The sequence below is a fragment of the Callospermophilus lateralis genome, chromosome 10 (genome assembly GCF_048772815.1).
Source record: "Callospermophilus lateralis isolate mCalLat2 chromosome 10, mCalLat2.hap1, whole genome shotgun sequence".
Taxonomy (NCBI): domain Eukaryota; kingdom Metazoa; phylum Chordata; class Mammalia; order Rodentia; family Sciuridae; genus Callospermophilus; species Callospermophilus lateralis.
Genome location: NC_135314.1, coordinates 95017935 through 95039056, shown reverse-complemented (window position 1 = coordinate 95039056; position 21122 = coordinate 95017935). Strand labels below are relative to the sequence as shown.

At 38.8% G+C, this 21122-nt stretch overlaps 1 protein-coding gene across 1 annotated transcript; it reads left to right on the top strand.

Annotated features, from left to right (window-relative positions):
- The first annotated feature begins 4816 nt into the window (after positions 1-4816).
- Lrriq4 (leucine rich repeats and IQ motif containing 4) lies at positions 4817-19917 on the top strand. The gene is made up of 5 exons (XM_076869050.2): positions 4817-5839; positions 10444-10617; positions 12095-12233; positions 14772-14968; positions 19765-19917. Exons 1-5 carry the CDS (start codon positions 4817-4819, stop codon positions 19915-19917), a joined length of 1686 nt encoding a protein of 561 aa, XP_076725165.2.
- The last annotated feature ends 1205 nt before the right edge of the window (positions 19918-21122 follow it).

Sequence of the window (21122 nt, the reverse complement as noted above, 5' to 3'; positions counted from 1 at the left end):
TTGGGTGGATATAGGGCTAGGGGCTGGGGCTAGAGAGACGATTATGACACAGCCGTCACCCGCAAAGGGTGCACAGGTCTGCGGATGCCAAGCTCTGGAAACTGATGGTAGCACCAGCACGAGTTAAGGACGTGGCGGTATGGGAACATAAAGGGTTTTGTGGAGGGGCGGGACCATCCAGGAGGACTTTCTGGAGGAGGTGACAACCAAACTAGTCAAGAGGTAACCTGTCAGAGGGCGCAACTGCTTAGTGTGTGCTGCAGAGGCGCAGGTACTTTGGGTGTACCCGGATCAGTTCAAGGAGTTGAGAGGCAGGCGCATCTTCCAAGGAGCACAACTGTGATGGAGCTGGAGCATCAACTGTTAAGGGACAGGGACCCCCAGAGCCCTCAGATCGCAAGACGCTGATGATGGAGGATGGATTTGACTGGCCCTAGACGGGAAACCTAGTCACAAGCAGTTCCAGCAACCCAAGAGAGACTGGCTAAGGTGGGAGTCTTACCGCTCCGGTTTCAACGAAGGCGGCAAGAGGGGACAGAACCCAGTGAATTACAAAGTACTACTACGGTCAGGATGTGGGGCTTTTTTGAGTGAAGGGGGGAAACAAGGTAGGAAAAGGGCAAGATCTTCTGTTTGGGAGTTGCCATAGACCGAAGCGAAGGAGATGGAGGGGACATGTAGAGGACTGTGGAACTATTTGAGACTCCTTGCGGGTGAGAAAGTGGAGGAAAATGCGAAAGGTGAAAACAGGCCACTTACAATTAATTATAGAATGCTTGACTAGTGCATGCAAGACCCCAGGTTCAATCCCCAGAAAGAAACACATACATACACACACACACACACACACACACACACACACTCACACACACACACCACACTTCTCCTTCAGCTAATTAGCTTTTTAAAACAATAAACATAGGAGTTCTTCCTCCCTTGTACTACCATACTGGGCGAATTCCTAAACAAACCAGCGCTCCAGCTCATGAAATTGTGCTCGACCTTGCTTGCCTATATGTTTTAGAGTATCACTTGAAATGTCCAATGTAATGTAATCCAAAAAGCTCCCTCCTCTTAAGAATCACTGATGAGGGGAAGATGTTATTGAACTGACTTAAAGGAAACTTGGGTGGGTTTGCTGAATACTTAAATTCAAGATTCCAGAGTGGAGGTATAATTTGATTCTGAACTTTCTAGAAATCAGAACAAAAGATAATATATGTTCCAATAAAGGGCATCATTTGCATTTTTCTGGCTTCTTATCCTAGGAAAGTTTAGTATGTATTCTTATATGAGTAACTTAATAAACAATGTACCATTGCTTGGTAGAAGATCCATAAATATTTTTAAATGATTGCTTCTTTTGCTTTAACTCAATGTAACAATCCAAAATCATGGCATTCAATCATAATTTAAAGGTGTCATTTCTCTAGAAACCCAGATAATACTTATACAGAGAAAAGGCTTGCTGCCCAAAGCACATAGAAGCCAATACCACGGCACCCCGTTTTTGTGAAAAGAAAGGGTTTTCATGTCAAGGAGACAAGAAGCATTCTCAAATCTGTCTCCTCTCTGAGCTGCATCAAAGGAATTTAAGCAGCTTGGGGTAAGGAATTGTGCCCAGTAAAAGGGACCAGGGAGAATTGTGGATACTTTGTAACTGAGAAGTTTCCAGTCTCTTTGTTCTGGTCTGCTCTGCTCTGTAAGGTCCTGTTCTGATTATTTGTGTTCCACTCAATGAAGACTTTGGGTATGGCCAGGTTCTCAAAGTCATTTTAAGCCAAGTTGTAGGGTTCTGCACCTGTGTTCTGAAGAACAGCTTGGATAATTTTTAGAAATACGGAATTTGCTGTTTTATAGACCAGTTTCAATATGGCCCATCTAGGTATGTTTTCTTATAATTTAGAGATGGAACTCAAAGGATTCAGGGAATTCATACTTAACATATCCATCAGCTATCTTTTTTTTTTCCCCCCCTACCAGATGGCTCAACTGTGCTGCTATCAAGTGCTGGAACAGGGTAGACTTGTGGTTGAAATTTCTGTCATTGAATTTTCTGAGGGGTATTTGGAGTGCTGGCTTCTGGTGTTATTCAGGCATGCATGTTTGGGTATTGAATATGCAGGTGGAAGAATTAGTGTTTTGTTACTTAAAAATTTTTGGCCCATGGATAAGAGTGAGTCATGAAAATTCTACATTTATTTTCTGATGAGATGGGAAAGTATGGTAGTGAAATACAGACCAATACCTTCTTGCTCATTATTAAAGGTAAGTTTGAAATAACAAATTCTTTAAAAATAAATAAACAAGATTTTCCCTGTGAATTGCCAGAGAGATGATGTGAGTAGGGGAATGAAGAGTAGAAACACTCCAAAAAATGGGTAAAATGCCATTTTTGAGTCTATCTAAAGGAAATAAGTCCTGGGAAGCTGTTTAGATGAATAGTTTGGTGTTGGGCTGATGGGGGCACACTGCTGTACACAAGTGCTGACAATTCTGGCAAAGGGATATTCTGCTAAGGACTTTTTCATCTTTAGGCAACTGATCAGAGATTTTTTTTTATTTTTAACCAGGGATTGAACCTAGGGGAACTTAACCATTGACACATCTGCAGCCCTTTTTATATTTTATTTTGAGATAGGGTCTCACTAAGCTGCTTAGTCCTTCCTAAATTGCCGAGGCTGGCTTTGAACTTGCGATCCTCCTGACTCAGCCTCCTGAGCCGCTGGGATTTTAGACGTATACCACTGACCCTGTCCTGATCAGAGATTTTCAAAAGGATGAAGTTACTGAATCCCAGCTTATCAGAACTCTGGGGATATTTTAAAGCCCATGATAAGTTTTTTTTTTCCTCCTACCATTTTTCTCAAGCATAAAACATATCAAGGATCTAAAAATTCCAAACTCAACTCTTTAAAAAATTTTTTTTTAGTTGATGGACACAATACCTTTATTTTATTTATTTATCTTTATGTGGTGCTGAGGACTGAACCCAGGGCTTCACACATGCTAGGCAAGTGCTTTACCACTGAGCTACAACCCCAGCCCCCTAAACTCTACTTTTATGATTGGCTGAAACTTTGAGATTCTCTTCACCCACTGTTAAATATCTAACTCTCGTATAATAAGAAGTTCACTCCAGCTTATATGGAACTTCATTTCAAGGGATTTTATAGTTTCCCAGAAGTTTGTTTTAATCAAAGAAAAGGGTAGTGTTACTATAAGGTAGACAAGACTTTACCCACTAGGATCCCTAGTGGGTAAAGTAATTTGACATAAAATAGGTAAGCAGAAGAAAATCATACAAACAATATAAATTTGACAAGGTATGAGAGCCCTTGTAAGAAAATGTAGACCCAAAGAAGTAGAAAAACCTACATACTTTTAGATTATGTTGAACAAAGAAAGGCAATTCTGGAAAAGTAACAAAATTATGTGGGGAGGCTTAAGGAAGATGGATTTTTTTTTTTTTTTTGGTATCAGGGATTGAACCTAGGGGTGCTTCACCACTGATCCCATCCCCAGACCATTTATTGATTGATGATTGATTGATTGATTGATTGATTCATTTATTTTGAGATGCGGTCTCACTAAGTTGCTAAGACTGGCCGTGAACTCCAGCCCCAGCCTTCTGAGTTGCTGGGATTACAGGCATGTGCCACCAAACCCATGGTGAATGCCTGGCTAGGAATTATTTTTAACAAGGTCTGTTTGTACAGAATTCTCTCAGCTATGACTCCCATTGAAGAGTGTTACCTTGCTCCTGGTTTAGGGAGGCCATCTTTCACAGGGAAGTTTTTTATCTCTTGCTTTCTGAGAAAAACAGGAAGATTTTCCCATATAAAATGCTTATCAACTTTTACTAAAAAGGAAAAAAAAATTTGCTGAGAATTGTATTGGTATTACATTGAAACTAGAGATTAAATTGGTGGATCTTTGACATCTCAATCTTATTGCATATTATAATCCACGGGCATCCTTTATATCTTCATTTATTTAGGTTTTTAATTTCTTGTTTTCAGCTTTGGTTCAAATCACTGCAATTTTAAAATATTGCTTAGGGATTTAAGCCCATCCCTCCAGCTAGACTTAGAGATCTAAAACATGAAATCTACAGGTTCTCCACTTTTTAATCCAGCCTGTGACTTTCCCTACAGCCACTTAGTCAGCTAAAGTTTAATAGAGGACGCCTATCTAGTGGGGAGAACTGATTCTAAACATGAGAACACTCCAGATTCTAACCTCCTATGCCAACCCACACAGGGCTGGTAAAAAGTTTGGCTAGCTCTCCTCCTCCCAGAAGTTCTTCTCTGCCTACCAGCCCCAAATGTGAAACATACCAGGCATGAAAGGGCCCCATCACTGGCCTCTACTTACATAACAACAGCTGGTCCATGTCTAGAATTTCATTCTTTTAGCTGTCTTCTGCTTAGTGGCTTTAAGGAAAATAATAACATTTAAAAAATATGATTCCATTTCTATTTTCCCTCAGTGTTATGGCAAAACAATGATATTTTGCAAACTTCTATTGCCTATCTATAAGCATTTTTAGAAACTGGTATTAGACCCTCCCCCCTTTTTTCCATGTGAGTCAACCTATTAGGAGAAAGAGGAGCCTATACTTTAATTCTTATCCTAACATGAAATACGAAAGTCTAAATTTTAGGTTGCATAATAATTTCAAGCACCAAATTTAATCAGTTAGATCTTAATTGTTTTCTTTCATAGAGATAGCAAATCTGTTGACTGGAGATTTCTGATGTTTTTCTTTTCATAGTATTTTGGATTTTGAATATTTGAGCTCTTCTCTAAAATAATGTCAAAGGATTTACTAAAATTACAAGAACATTCACCTAAAGTTCTTCTGAGAAATGATCCACCACAGGTCACAGATAGGACATTCTTCATTGACGCTTCTAATCAAAACCTGACTGCCATTCCACTGGAGATCTTGGCATTAAAGGAATTAGAAGAAGTGCATTTGGAAAATAACCAGATTGAAGCAATACCCGAGGACATTCAGCAATTAAAGAATGTCAGGATCCTCTACCTGAATAAGAACAAGCTGCACGACCTGTGCCTGGAGCTGGGGACGCTGAGCAACCTGGAGGGCCTGGACCTCAGTTACAACCCCCTCCTCTCCTCTTCCCTCCCAGTTATCAGCAGCCTCCGCTCCCTGCGGGAGCTCCGGCTCTACCAGACTGACCTGAGGGAGATTCCCATCCTGATCTGCAAAAGCCTTCGCCATCTGGAACTGCTGGGACTGGCTGGAAATCACCTGGAATCGCTACCGAAGGAAATAGTGAACCAGACCAAACTACGGGAAATCTACCTGAGGAAAAACCAGTTCCAGGAGTTCCCGCAGGAACTCTGTGTCCTCTACGACCTGGAGATCATCGACCTGGACGAGAACAAACTAAATGCCATCCCAGAGGAAATCGGGAATCTGACGAGGCTGCAGAAGTTCTATGTGGCTTATAACAACCTGACCTTTTTGCCCGAGTCTCTGGGCCAGTGTAGGAAAATATCCGTGCTCGATTTATCGCACAACCTCCTGCATTCCCTCCCGCGTACCTTTGGCGAGCTCCTGGAGATGACGGAAATGGGGCTGAGTGGGAACCGCCTGGAGAAGGTGCCGCGCCTGGTCTGCAAGTGGACCTCGCTGCACCTGCTCTACCTGCGCGACACCGGCCTGTGCGCGCTGCGGCGCTCCTTTAAGCGGCTGGACAACTTGCGCTTCCTGGATCTCAGCCAGAACCACCTGGACCACTTTCCGAAGCTGATCTGTGGGCTGAAGAACCTGGAAATCCTGGCGATGGATGATAATCAAATAGGGAAGGTACTGACTCCCCTCCTGGCTGTCACTATCTTCTTGGGGGCTCTTCCTGCCCTAAGTTGGTGGGTTCTGTGTGTAAACAGAAAATCTGAACTGACTTTAGGGGTGAAAATTCAGTGTGACCAAATATATCCTCCAGGGGAGGGGTACTTTGTACTGTTTTCCTGTAAATAGCAGTGGTGATCATAAATAGCAGCTAATATTTAATTAGAACCTGTATGTGCCAGTCGCCAAGCTAAGTATTTTACACCTCTTATTCTGTTTAATCCTCACAATGATTTTTTTTTGTGTCTTTGGTGGTATGTGAGGAAAATGACAGGCAGGGAGCTAAACTTGTCCAAGGCCATACAGCCTGTAAGTGATAGAGCCAAGAGCCCAACCCAGAGCTGCTGGCCTCCAGAGTCTATAATGAAGTCCACTTCCTGACAGGGTTTCCATAAACAGCAGGTTTTTCTTACACATACATTTAGGCCTAAATGTTCCCATTCATGGGAAACTGCACAGATTTGTTCCTAATCGCCTACATGTGTGCAGGATTATGGTTCAAATTGGTCATTATAGCATTGTTGATAATCATGAAGTATGGGAGACAATCTGAATGTCCCTTAGTAGGGAATTGGGCAAATCAACTGTGGTAGGTTTATAACATAGAATGCTGTACCATAATCTGAGAACCGGAGCTATATGTGTGAAGGTGGGTAGAACTCAAATTTTAATATTGACTAAAAAGCAACAAAATTGTGGAACTTTATTATACCATTTGTATATTATTAAATCACAAAAAAATCACACATATATACATCCATATATATGTATGTGTATACATATACATACATACATATTTTTATGGATATTTGTGTACATAATAAAAGTATGTAAATATAAATTGAAAGAAAAATGACTAAATTCTTGATGGTAGATGCCTCTTGGAAGAGAAAAGAAAGTCAACAAAACGGGGAAGGAATAATAAGGAAGCAACTTTAATATTAGAATTTCATTGTATTTATTAAGATTTGTGCAGTGGGCTTGCATGTGTTTTTATCTTTATTATTTCTTAATATTTGAAAATTAAAAAGAATAGAGTTGCTATTTCAAGCAAAGGGCAACTGAAGAGAGAGAAAAGGGAGACTTTGGAAATCAAAATCTGGAACCAAGTAATAGTTCTGATTTTCCTGGCCATGGACACCAATCTCATATAATCACCATAAGTTATAAAAAATCCTGGGCCTTATGGATTTTTATTTTAAATATTTGTGGGGGGTAATGGGATTGCACTCAGGGGCACTCAACCACTGAGCCACATCCCCAGCCTATTTTGTATTTTATTTAGAGACAGGGTCTTACTGAGTTGCTTAGTGCCTCCCCGTTGCTGAGGCTGACTTTAAACTCGAAATCCTCCTGACTCAGCCTCCCAAGCTGCTCGGATTACAGGCATACACTACCCTGCCCAGCTATATTTTAAATATTTTTGATTTGCGATTTCTAAAACTTTTTCCTAATTGCTATGGTGTTTTCTTTTCTTTTTAGGTTTCACAATTTTATTTTACAAAAAAGTATTCAACATATACTTACTGAGCACCCTATTGCTGTGGGGTTTTAAAACTACATTTTGATGGTAATCTGAAATTTATCAAGAGAACCTAAGACTTACTCTCTACTAAGTTAGCACCCCACATTGGAGAATTTTCAAGGTTCCGTTGTACATGACAGCAAATTCCCCCCCCCACACACTATTTAACTGCTTATATAAGAAATTCTTTTTAGTGGACAAGCCTTTAATTCTAGAGTTGAAGTGAAAGGACTGAAAACATAAAGTGCTTTGGGGAAAGTAAACACATTGACTTCATTCCTATCAAGTTATGAAGGATATCTAATCCTTTCTTGAGAAATTTTAAAAGGTCAGAGTCACACAGAGACTGCTTGTTGACAAAGATAAGCCCTATTCAATACCACGAGTTACTGTAAATGAAACTGTACTGCAATGTAGACATGATAAATATTTTTATATTGAACACAAAAATCTCTATGTACCATTGCTTTTATCTTTAATTATTCTGATGGCATGTTTTGTGCTTTTGTTCCTCTTTCTAATTTTCCTCTTAGGCTAATTCCACCTGTAACCTCCAGGGCATTTCTCTCCTTAATGACACATGACCTTCAAACCAACTTCTTATCTCTCCCATCCCAAAAATCTCAGCTGATGGGTTTTTGGCTCTTGAAGCCTGACCAATGGCTTCTGTTTGCCTAGGTGGATAAAAAATAGTTGATGTTCGATGCATGGACTTAATTTGTACTGTAGATTTCTATTAAGGGAGAAAACCAAAACAATGGATTCAACATCAAAATGGCATAGCTCAATTATAGTGTCAGCAATCATTCCCCTCTATTGGTGTGCTGTAGATTCACTCTATATCCAGATTTATTTCCATTATACTTTAATATGACTATGAGAATCTAAATATTGGATCCTGAAAAAAATCTCTGAACATTCAATATACTTTGAAAAAGAAAAGCTAAACCTATGTGTTAAGTAAACAGCAATAAGAGCAAAATCACTAGGTTAAAATAAAGTTATTAGATTGAAAAATCTTTTCCCATTGTTTTGAATTGCACTGAACACAGGTGCTTTCTTCTTCTTCTTCTTCTTGGTATTGAGGGTTGAACCCAGAGATGCTTTATCACTTAGCTACAACTGCAGTCCTTTTTATTTGTTATTTATTTTATTTTTAAAAAATATTATTTCAGTGTCTTGCTAAGTTGCTGAGGCTGATCTGGAACTTGCTATTCTTCTGCCTTAGCCTCCTGGGTTGCTGGGATTAAAGGTATGTGCTACTTCATGCCCAGCATGCAGGTGCTTTGTAGGAAATGAAATGCCTGATGAAGAATTTTTAAAAACCAAGGAGAAGAGTTTAAACATCAATTTCTCTGAAGATTGACTTATCTGATTTTTAAAAGTAAATAAATTGCTGTGTGTGATGGCACATGATTGTTAATCCCAGTGGCCTGGGAGGCTGAGGCAAGAGGATGGCAAGTTTAAGGCCAGCCTCAAACTGGTGGTAATAATAATAATAATAATAATAATAACAACAACAACAACAACAACAATGATAAAATAAAAATACATTTTTAAAAAAAGTAAATTTTTAAAACTGAAAACATTTTAAAAGTATTGGGAAAGTGAGACCATATTTTATGCACACACAAAAGAAAAATGTCTTCTGGATGATTCCAGGTGTGTGAAACTTTTAACAGATAAGTTGTACATCTGGTGAGCTTTTCCCCCACCAATTGTGAGTGACTGGTTCACCAGTGATCTTCCCTCCCAGGTGTGAGGGAGAGGGGGCCTGCGCTGAGCTGAGGTCAAACCAGAATGGAAAGCAGGGTAGCAGATTAGGGAATGGGTAGGAAGAATGCCCAAGGGTAATGCAGGGAACTAGGAGAAAGAATTTCCTGGTCAGGAATAAAACCAAATTCAGAAGTATGTGAGAAGCAGTTGAGATGCATTGATGGGCGTTTTTCTTTCTACAAGAAAATCTGTAACACAATTAATAGTGTGATTAGGTCATATATATTTTAAGAATGAGATTTTTTTCCCATGAGGTTCAAGAGAGCCAGAAAGAGACTGATTTGTGAACATGATAGTCATGCAGATTATGATTTGATGAAAGAAGGGAATCTGATGTTTAGAGGTTTTGGCTGAAGGTAATGAGTTTGTCTTTCCAGGTGTTGGGTAACTAGGAGATGGGTGGCTAGTTATCACAGTGGTGGCACAGAAAATCTCCCTACAGGCTTCCAACCCTGAAAGTTTGGCTATCTGTGAGATGTCCACCCATTACCCTTCGGGACACAGGAGCTTTGGTATTCACTGGAAAGCAGAAAGTGACAAGTGAGGGTCATAATAGTCTTCACCAAATGCTCCAATTAGAAATGGTGAGCAATTGTTTGCTTCCAACTGAGATTTCAACTGGGGTTTCAAAATTGCTCAATTAAAGACTTTAGGGCCTGATGAGGTGGCTCACGCCTATAAACCTGGTGACTCAAAGAGGTTAAGGCAGGAGGATTACAAGTTGGAAGTTAGCCTCAGTAACTTAGCAAGACCTTGTCTCAAAATAAAAAATAAATAAATAAAAGAGATGGGGAGGTAGCTCAGCGAAAAAGCACTCCTAGGTTCAATCCTTGGTACCACAATAAATAAAGTCTTTACCATAAAGGATGAGAATCACATTACTAAATTTATCAGTTCTGGTAACTGAATTTATTAAGGATTAATTATCACTGCAATATCATACAACCACAGAACCTTTTCTTTTAAAAGTATCAGGCATTTACCATATGAGAGTTCATAAATTTGCAATAAAGCATGTTATAATTACTCTGATTTAAAGTAGTTCATAAAAGTAGGAACCAGAAGGGTGATAGGAAAAAAAGTTGAATTTCAGCGTTATGATCTACAAGTAAATATAGTGTGTGTAAACTTTTCACAGTAAGAGATGCTGACTTGCCCTACTTTTCATTTAGCAATCTGCCTCAAAACCAGAAGTGGCATTTATTTTCTGACTGTTAAAGATAATCTTGATTTTAAACTCATCTCTTTGGAATACTTCTAGTTGCCTTCGGAGTTGAGCTTACTTTCAAAACTGAAGATACTTGGACTATCAGGAAATGAGTTCTCTTCCTTCCCAGAGGAAATCTTTTCTTTGGTGTCTCTAGAGAAATTATACATGGGGCAAGACCAAGGATCCAAGCTTACCCAAGTGCCAGAACACATTGGGAAATTACAGGTAAGTTCCAAATGAAGACAGAAGCAGGCCACTTACCCCTAAATACGGGGCCTAAGAAAACACAAGGTGCCCCAGAAGCTGGGTATGGGATTATCCATGTTAGATTTTCAGTTACAAACAAGTAGTCGTTTTTACACTTTGAGGTTTTGCTGTCACTGAACAACCCATACCACATAATGATCACTGCTGGATATGTCATGCCATATTTCTTTCCATTGTGGGTTTGGTCATGTTCCAGTTGTAGAAATTAAGTTACACTTCTTTCAAATACATTTGCATGTTGGTAAGTAGCCCCCTGAAAACTGTACTATTTTCAAGCTAAAGTACTATACTAATAGCACGACCAGGAGTCTGCATTCTGGTAGAAAGGATTCCCTCCAAGAGGCAGTGTGAGCTCCCTCCCTGCTTGGAGATGTGCAAATTATGTTGCACCAGGTTCCTGCTGATGATGGGTCCACAGTACTGTGCTGAATCCTACCAAAGTAACAAGATAGCTTCATTAAGAGGAGGCTTACTGGCATCTTTTTATATATTCATCCTTTAAAGGATGTTACTGAATTTTCCATGTTACTGAATTCTTAATAATGATAAAGTAGATAGCTGGGTGCAGTGGTGCATGCCTATAATCCAGTGATTTGAGAGGCTGAATCAGGAGGATTGCAAGTTTGAGGCCAGTCTAAGCAATTTATTTTGAGACAGTGAGACCCTGCCTCAAAAAAAAAAAAAAAAAAAAAAAAACAAACAGGAAAGGGCTAGGGATGTAGCTCAGTGAAAAAGTATGGATTCAATTCCCAGAATAGATAGATGATAGATAGATAGATAGGTAAATAGATAGATAGATAGATGATAGATAGAAGTGTGGGCTACCATAAAACCCCCCAGTCATGGAACTGACCAACATGGCATGTATAACAGGTAATCTTCACTGTGACATAGAAGTCCTGTTCCTAATTCCCCATGCCTCTACCCTATGTTCATAGAACAACTTTTGTCTTCTAGCTCCTTGTACATGTTATACCACAGTCATAGGGTGAAATACAAACACTGAATTTTTTACCCAGGTAAGTTGGAAATAGTTATTGAACCCAAACCCATTATCAGTGCATTTTGTCTACTTCTACTTAAGTCAATGTTAGGTTGATAGCTGAAGCAATTATAATTCTGTCATAACTGCTGTGGATAACTAGTTGTTGAAAGGAAGCAAGTGGTAAATGCAGTTAAATTGTCCATGCTATTTTTCTGTAAAATTGTAGTAAGATAAATTTTCCATATCTTCTTTTCCCCAAATAAATGAAAACTAAATCTTATATCAAAAAATAATTTTAATAGTTGATGATGGTCCTTCAAATTTGTTTTTCCTTTTATCCCAATGCATGATTTTCCATTGAGAGCTCATAGGCACTCAAAGGGGATTTTGGTTATTATAATTCATTTTTCAAGATAAGGATTATTATGGTGTACTATCATGTTATTTCAGAGTCTTAAAGAATTGTATGTAGAGAACAATCATCTGGAGTTCCTGCCTGTATCCTTGGGAACAATGCCTAACCTGGAAGTTCTTGATTGCCGGCACAATTTGCTTAAGCAACTCCCAAATGCCATTTGCCAAGCACAAGGTGAGAAACTTACTGACTCACACCTAGGAGAGTCTGCAGTCAACAGTCCCATGATGAACATTTTCCTTGCCTTACTAAAGATCCATCTCGGTGCTTGGAGAACTGAGCCCTGTCCCACTACCTCCTTTCAGGGCTCACTAGTGAGTAATGTGGGAGAGGCCAGGTGCCCTGATCATGAGGTTAAGAGTTTTATACACGTAGGTTGTAATTTGAGTTGGAAAGAGAAATTAATAGCAACTACTGAAAAAATTAGCATAAGTACACCTACCATCAGCAGTAGTTTACTGAATACATCCTATATGTCAGAATTTTGAGTGGGGGTCCTGCAATAAATTTTCATATAGGACACCAGTCACTTGAATAAAAGGAAAAGTATTGGCACAGAATGGTGAAATCAAGAATGGGACTTTTGCAACTATATGATTGACTTGGAAAATCACATAACAAGCCAGGCACCGTCACACAACAGCTGTAATTCCAGACACTCCTGAAAGCCTGAGGTGGAAGGATCACAAGTTCAAGGCCAGCCTCAGCAACTTAGTGAGATCCTCTCTCAAAAAATAAAATATAGATTCCGACCATTCATTATAGTATGTTTATCATTTTGATGAAGTTTTGTGTGCATGTATGTGTAGATCTGCATGTGCCTTGATAGTTTCTGTACCAAAAAAAAAAAAAGTACCCAAACATTTTCCACTGGGCTAAGTTGTTTTTTATCTGCATATGCATCCATCCATAGAACCATTTATCTGTCTACCTAGCCACTCATCCATTCATCTACTTAACAAGCTTTTGTTGAGTACCTACTAGAACCAAATGAAATTTTTTGGCCATACTCTGATGAATCTCCAGGTTTACTGACATGTTTTTAAACTGTGGCTATTCAATGAAAGGAGGTGAAGAAATATGAGAGTTGGATTTGTCACCTGCATACAAGACATTTCAGAAATCAAAGTCAGGTGTGGGATATAGTATGCCTTAGAGATGCTCCTGTTCTTGGTTCCTGGAGGAGTAAAACATTTTCAAAATTTTCAGTGTTAACTCTCTTCCTGTCCCTAGTATTTATTTACACTAGCCTAAACACTTCCTGTTGTTATGAAGAAGAGAACTAGGTTTGCCCCATTAAATCAGATGCCTCTTATACATGGCAGGAAACAAGTGTTTCAAAATAACTGGACTAATTATATATTTTAATTTTGCCTGATTTTTATTATGCATATGATTTGTATTATGTTCATGAAACATACAAATCAAAATTTCCCTGTATTTATCTTCTCTTTGATAAATCAAGTAGAGAAAAATAGCTGAGTTTGTAAGCCATTTATCAAGGAGTATGATTTAAATAAAATTTTTCTCTTCTCCCTCCTTTATACTGAGTATTATCAAACTTTTCATCTCTGCCTATAGGATTAATGAAATATTGAATTTTGGTGTTTCATTTGCATTTGTTTCCATTGGGTGATGTTGAGCATCTTTCCCAGGTTTACTAGTCATTTTCATTTCTCTTTCAGTGAAGAGTTTAAGATAATTCCTTGTAAAATATAGATCTGAACCATTATAGTATGTTATCATTTTGTAAAGTTTTATGTGCATGTATCTGTAGACCTTCATGTGCCTAGATACTTTCTGTAAGGACTCACAGAAATCTAATAACAGTGGTTCCTTGTGACAGTTAAGATGTGACAGGGTTGGTATGAAAGGGGGAATCATTTTTATACTTTGTTTGCTGCTTTGTTATGCATACATTTTTATTTATATGGGGTTACTTTTATACCAGAAAGTATACAATTTTTCAAAAAAGTAATTTGCTTATTACCTTGAGAGTGGTAGGGAAATGACTATGTGAGCTAGATGCCCTATGTTCCACTGCCTCTATTGACTAGACAGGTCACATCTATGTGTCCAACCCTGGAGTGATAATAGGAAGTAGCAAAGCTTGTAGGCTATTGGAGAGTCCCATCCAAAGGCACAGAGTCAGATCTTCCAATATTCTGCTGATCTAAGAAACAAGTCTGAGGGCAGTTTTTTCCAGTGAGCCGTCAGTTGGCAACTACTGCTATAAAATAAAAGCAAAATCAAACAAAGGAAAGAAAACCCCAAAGGCAACATCCACTCTTAGAAGGATAAGAATATCCAATTACTGAGTTTCTGCTTTCTCTATTATGAGGAAGAAGACACGTAGAGATGGGCTTTTTATTAGATGAAATGAAAATATTGTCCATTCTTGCACATCTGTGCTCTGATTTCTCTTACTAACGCAGAGGTGGATCCCTTAGATACTGGGCAGGTCTAGGAGCCAAGTTAATATTGCTTGTTCTTAAGATAAAAATCACCATTTGACAAAGTTAATTGGATAACTTCCCTTTAGTTACACCACAGAGTCATTATTATTCCCTTTACATATACATATATTGTTGTTATTATTATTTATTTATTCACAGTGGTGCTGGGGATTGAACCCAGGGCCTTGTGCATGCTAGGCTCTACCACTGAGCCACATCCCCAGTCAAAATCCATTTGAAACCAAAATCTTTCTAGGCTTGAAAGAGTTGCTGCTAGAGGACAACTTGCTCACCCATCTCCCAGAGAATTTGGACCGCCTGGTGAACCTCAAGGTTCTTACACTGATGGACAACCCCATGGAAGATCCCCCTGAAGAAGTGTGTGCTCAAGGAAAGGAGGCCATATGGAACCACCTTAAGGAAAACAGAAGAAAGAAAATAATGGTCATAAAGGTAAAATCAGCACAGATTCTTGATAACACATTCACAGTTGCTTTGGAGTGGGTTAAACAAATTAGAGATTATTCTATGGAGCCATTTTTATACTTCTCTACCTTGTCCTTCTTGGGAAGAGACTCTTTTTTTAATATTAATTTTTTAGTTGTAGTTGGACACAATACCTTTGTTTTATTTATTATTTTAATGTGGTGCTGAGGATCGAACCCAGGGCCTCACATGTCCTAGGTGGGTGCTCTTCCACTGAGCCACAACCCCAGCCTCAGGGAAGAGACTCTTAGGTACTTTTATATCCACATGGAATTTTTGAGAGAATTTTTAAATTTTGGCTTTCGTATTAAATTTTTGTCCTATATGTCTCCTATTTCTTGTCAAATAAGAAACCAACACACAAGCAAAGGAAACCAAAACTTTAAATCCCAAGAAAATCTAAACTTCTTGAACTATTTCACTTGAGTAAAAAAAGCTTGTATTAACAAAGGCAGAAAGTTGAAGTTGAAAAATTAAAAATTAAAGCATTTGTGGATCAGAAGCTCAGAGACCAAAGTTTTGCTGAGCTAGGGCTAGGATCAAAGGGCAAGGAGCCTTGGGATCCTGCTCTTGGCCATGAAGTCCATGAGACATAGAATGCGCCAGACAGACCAGAGGTGTCCACTTCAGTCAGTGCTGGGGATTGAACCCAGAGGTACTTTACCACTGAGTTATACCCCAGCTCCTTTTGTTTTTTATGTTGAGACACGGTCTCACTAAGTTGCTCAGGATGGCCTCAAACTTGCAATCCTCCTGCCTCAGCCTCCCTAGTTGCTGGCATGACAAGCCTGTCAATGTTCTTTATTCTTCAGCTGGTCACGTCCCCATCATCACATACCAGTGTCACTACATTAGTCCCCAAATTGTCATCCCTGCTTCCACATCCACTTCCCCTATAATCTGCCTCCACTCAATAGACATACAAAGCCTGTTAAAATAGATTGGATAGCACTACTCTTTGCTGAAATCAACAATTATTCTGGAGCAAGAATCAAAGTCTTTGGTCTGAAAGATTCTTTATCAATGACTCTCAACCCTATCAGACTTACTACCCTCCCTTTTATAAGAAATATTTGTGATATCTCCTTTTCTAAAATTTTAATAGAAAATATCACCTATCAAAACATCATTTCAATAAATCAAAATAATGCACAAATTACAACATAAATAAATTTTATAATTATGTTATAAATTATAAAGTAAATTAGAATTTTTTTTTTTGTACTGGGAATTGAACCCAGGGCTGCTTCACCACTGAGCCACATCCCCAGCCCTTTTTAATATTTTGTTTAGAGATAAGATCTCACTGAGTTACTTAGGGTGTCCATAAATTGCTAAGGCTGGCTTTGAACTCACGATCCTCCTGCCTCAGCCTCCCAAGTTGCTGGGATTATAGGCAAGGGCCACTGCGCCCAGCATAACCTGCTTTTCTATTACGTTTTCCCTCAAAGTTGATACTAAAGTTTTACATGTATTTTATTTTATTCTTTTCTGGATTTTCTTTTCCAGAAAAGATCACACATGCAAGGCAAACCCTTTACCACTGAGCTATGACCCCAGCTCCTACTTTTTCTTTTTGGTACTAAGGATTAAACCTAGATGAAATTTACCACTGAGCTATATCTCCAGTCCTATTTATTTATTTTAAAATTTGAGACAGGCCAGGATCAGTGGCATAATCTGTAATTCCAGCAGCTCAGGAGGCTGGGGCAGGAGGATCACAAGTTCAAAGCCAGTCTCAGTAACTTAGTGAGAACCTGTCTCAAAATAAAAAATAAAAAGGGCTGCAGATGTGGCTCAGCGATTAAGCAGCCCTGAGTTCTATCTCCAGTATGGGGGGTGGTGGAGTTGATACAGGGTCTAGCTAAGTTACTGAGAATCTCACTAAATTGCTGAGGCTAACCTCCAATTTGCAATCCTCTTGCCTCAGCCTCTGAAGTTGATGGGATTACAAGTGTGTGCCACCATGCTGACTCCTTAACTCTTTTAGGTTGCCTTTTTGTCCAGCTAGGCAACAAAACATTTATATAAATTCTACTTTTAAACTAATTTTTTTTTTCTGTGAACATGTTTTTCAATATTTTAGGTCATTTTATTACAATTACTAATAGTATAAAATCAACTAAAAGAACATATTTGTTACAAATTTTTATAATTGTGAGACATATCCAAATGAGAGGAACTTTTTTGCACTTTGTTTAAATAACCATGCATAAATATTGTGAATTACTAGAATGGGACAGGTTTTATCATGGATTCTACTCACGTAAATCTTTATTTACAAAGATGAGTTGTGAGAATGAAATTTTTTTGTATCATTTTGTTTTAAATAATAATGCCTCACACATTTCTGAACTTCTTCCAGATTTATATATCTAAAAGGAGAACGCAGGTCTTAGCTGAAATATCAACTAGTCTTGCTTCTAATTTCTTTTTTTTTTTTCCTTCTATTTTTTGAAAGCAGAGTTGGAATTCCTCAGTCCTTGAGCCGTTTGCGGTCCCAATGTCTACACTAGTATTTTGGATTGTCCTTTCTCTTGAAACCCCAGACATTTTGAGTCCAGGGCAATACTTCATAGTAAGACCTAGAAGAATGCAAAGTATGCCAGTTCTCTGGAAAGTGCCAGAAGGGCAGTGGTGAGGGGGATCAGCAGTTGTATTTCCAGGCTGATCTTAGGAAGGGGCAGTGGGGAAGTGGAAGCTTGGGAGATGGACTGCTTTCAAGCTACTCCTGCCTGCACACCTTCCAAGGTGGTGATCTGGACTACACATCACATGAGAGACTGCTTAGCCCAAACAAAAAATCCTGTATGTTTCCAAAGTGCCTCTAGAGGGCGCACTGTTCCTTAAATAATCACCTTCCTGTTTTCACTCCCCATCTTTCTCTTCAACTTAAACTAGATCCTGAGCCAGGAACCAAGCATCACCCTGCCTCAGGGCCTTTCCTCTGCCTAAAGATGCCTTTCCCAGATATAGGCAAGATTCTGGTCCTCACTTCAGTGTCTTCTCCAAAGTTCTCTGACCAGAAAGAGCCCTTCCTGCTCTACCTTATATAAGACAGCATAGTCCTACCACCTCATTCATTTAATCAATAAATATTTATCAAATTTCTACCATGTCCCAGGCACTATCCTAGGCACTGGAAATACATCAGTGGACAACACAAATATTTCTGTCCTCGAATTGCTTTAAATTCTAGTGTGAGGGGAATAAAAGCATGAAAAAAAATAAAACAAAGTTTTATACTATATAAAAAATGATAAGTGCTGTTAGGGGAAAAATAAGTTAAAACTTAGAGAACTGAGATTGCCAGAACTGGTGTGTATGTGAACAGAGAGAGTGTTGATTTACAGGAGTAGATCTCAGGGTAGGTCTCATGGAAAAGATGGCTGCCATAGTCAATCAGGGCTGCCATAACAGGGTATTGTACTCAAATGGCAGAAGTGTGGTGGGAAGCACAAGGTCTCTGATGTCTCTTAAAAGGACACTAATCCCATCCTAAGGGCCCCACTGTAATGATCTCATCTAAGCTTAACTTCTCAAACCTCCCTCCAAATAGCACCACATTGGCAGGTTAAGGCTTCAAGATCTGAATTTGGAGGAACACAGTTCACTCCATAGCAATGACAATCAAGCACTTGAGGATTGAGCCTTCTGACTATTGGAAAATTGGTTAGAGGCAAAGAGAGTACAAAGGCCCCAACTTAGGATTGTGTCTGGTGTATCTGAGCAGGAAGGAGGCTCACGTGGCTGGGAGTGAACAAGACAGAGACTAGTTAAGGGGTCCAAGAGGTCATGGGAGGGAGCAAATCAGATAGGGCCTTGAAGCCATTGGAAGGGCTTTGACTTTAATTTTGGAGAGAAATCTGGGGCCACAGGAAGTTCTGATAAGAATCTATTATGAGAGGAGAGGTTTTCCTGAGTGAGTGGGAGTAGGACAGAGGGAATAGGATCCGGCTCCAGTGGGAGCTGGTTTTAGGTAGGAGCCCAGTTGGATAGCAACTGGTGTTACACACTGATTCCCCAGGCTTCCATTTCTATGCACGTCATTCTCCACAGTTCTTATCACCATCTGTCAAAATATATATACATGCATTTATTGTTTCTTCTGCCCACTGAAATGTGAGCTTCAGAAACTCAGGGACACTAATATTTTAATTGCTGTTTCCCAAATGTGTAGAACAGTAGAACAGTACTTTTTTTTTTTTTTTTTTTGCTTGACTGATTGAGAAAGATAGAATATAAGATTTAGAATTCAAGCCACCTCCCACTCTATGCATCTTTAAGACCACACACCAGAACAAAGAGGTTTAATGATCTCCAGTGTATCATTGTCTTAATCCATTTTTGTTGTTGTTGCTATAACAGAATACCTGAGACCAGGTGAGTCATAGAAAATAAATGAAGGTTTATTTGGCTCATGGTTCTCAAGGCCAGTAAGTCCAAGAGCAATGGTATCTGAAAAGGGGGTCACAATATGGCAGAAGGTGAAAGTGCAATTGAGCACATTCCAAAGGAGGCGAAACACACATGGAGGCCTTGCTTTGTAACGGTTGTCTCTTTCTGTCGTTAACCCAGTCCTATGAGAACAAGGACTGTGTGTTAAGCCGCCATGGCCCAACAGCTTTTAAAGATTCCACCACTTCTCAATGCCATTACATTGGGAATTGTATCCACGTGAGTTCCAGAGGAGACAGACCAAATTAAAACGGCGGCAATCATGACATCAACAGATGCTGAGTTTGGGTTTACCTTGTTTGCAGATCCAGGCATGGTGGCGTGGGACCATGGTACGGAAAGGATTTGGGAAATATGAAGAACTAATCAAAGCACGAAAGAAAGGAAAGACGTCTCCAAAAGATAAGAAAGGAAAGAAGGCGGAAAAAGGAAAACCCGTAAAGGAAAAAAAGAAATAATTCTTATAAATTAATGAATTGAGGTAATGATTAATGGATTAAGAAGGCAAAATGACCAGGAATCAGATGCCTTCCATGCTCAAACTTATAGAATTGTGCTTATTTGTAATAATAAATGATTCCTACTTTTGCTGAATTATTTATGGACAAAAGAATATACCTGGGAATAGCTTCAAAATAATATGGGGGAGAAGGAAGAGAATAGAGATTGGCTATAAACCAACAACTGTAAAGCAAGTGGTTGGTACATAGGAGTTTATTTTAATATTATGTCTGCTTAAAATTTTATTTTGAAAAAATTATAGATTCACAGGAAGTTCCAAAGAATGGTACAGGTAGGTCCAAGCACCCTTCACCCTCCCTCAATGCTAACATCTTACATAATTGTAATACAATAATAAAACTATAATGACATTGGTACAATCAACAGAACTATTTCAAATTTCTTCAGTTTGCACATGTCCTGGTGTGTGTGTGTGTGTGTGTGTTTCAATGCACTTTTGAAACATGAACGTTCTAAAAACCATCACAATCAAGACACAGAATTGTTCTTTACAAGTCTCCCTTGTGCTATTCTTTTGTAGTCATACCTACCACTATGCACCTCAATCCCTAAACTGTTCTCTATCTCTAAAATCCCATTATTTCAAGAATGTCATATAAATGGAATCACACAATTTGTAATTAAGATTGACTTTTTTCTACTTAGCATAATCACTAGTAGTTCATCCAAAATATTGCATGTATCAAGTTTATTCCTCTTTGTTTCTGAATATATTACATAGTCCCACAGTTTGTTTAAGCATTCACTCACTGAAAGATATTGGGTTCTTTCCAGTTTGGGGCTATTACAAATCAAGCTGCTATGAACATTCATACACAGATCTTTGCATAAGCATAGATATTTATGAAATTCATGGCACTGCACAGGGAAGAGAATATCACATTAACCAAAATATGCCCTTCTACAGCCCTCAAAACCACTCATTCTGATGACTCTTTTGAAGTAGTACTGATTTAAAATTTACATGTTTTCTAAGCAATGATTGCAATCCTAATTATATTGTAGCTAGAGAAAAGCAAGACACAATGTGATTTGATGGTATCAGAACAGAAATGTGTATGCAAACATCTCTGCTCTGCAATGGCTTTGATGCAGTAGTATAAGAAAAACAAAAACAAAAATATTGGGGGTGAAGTATAGG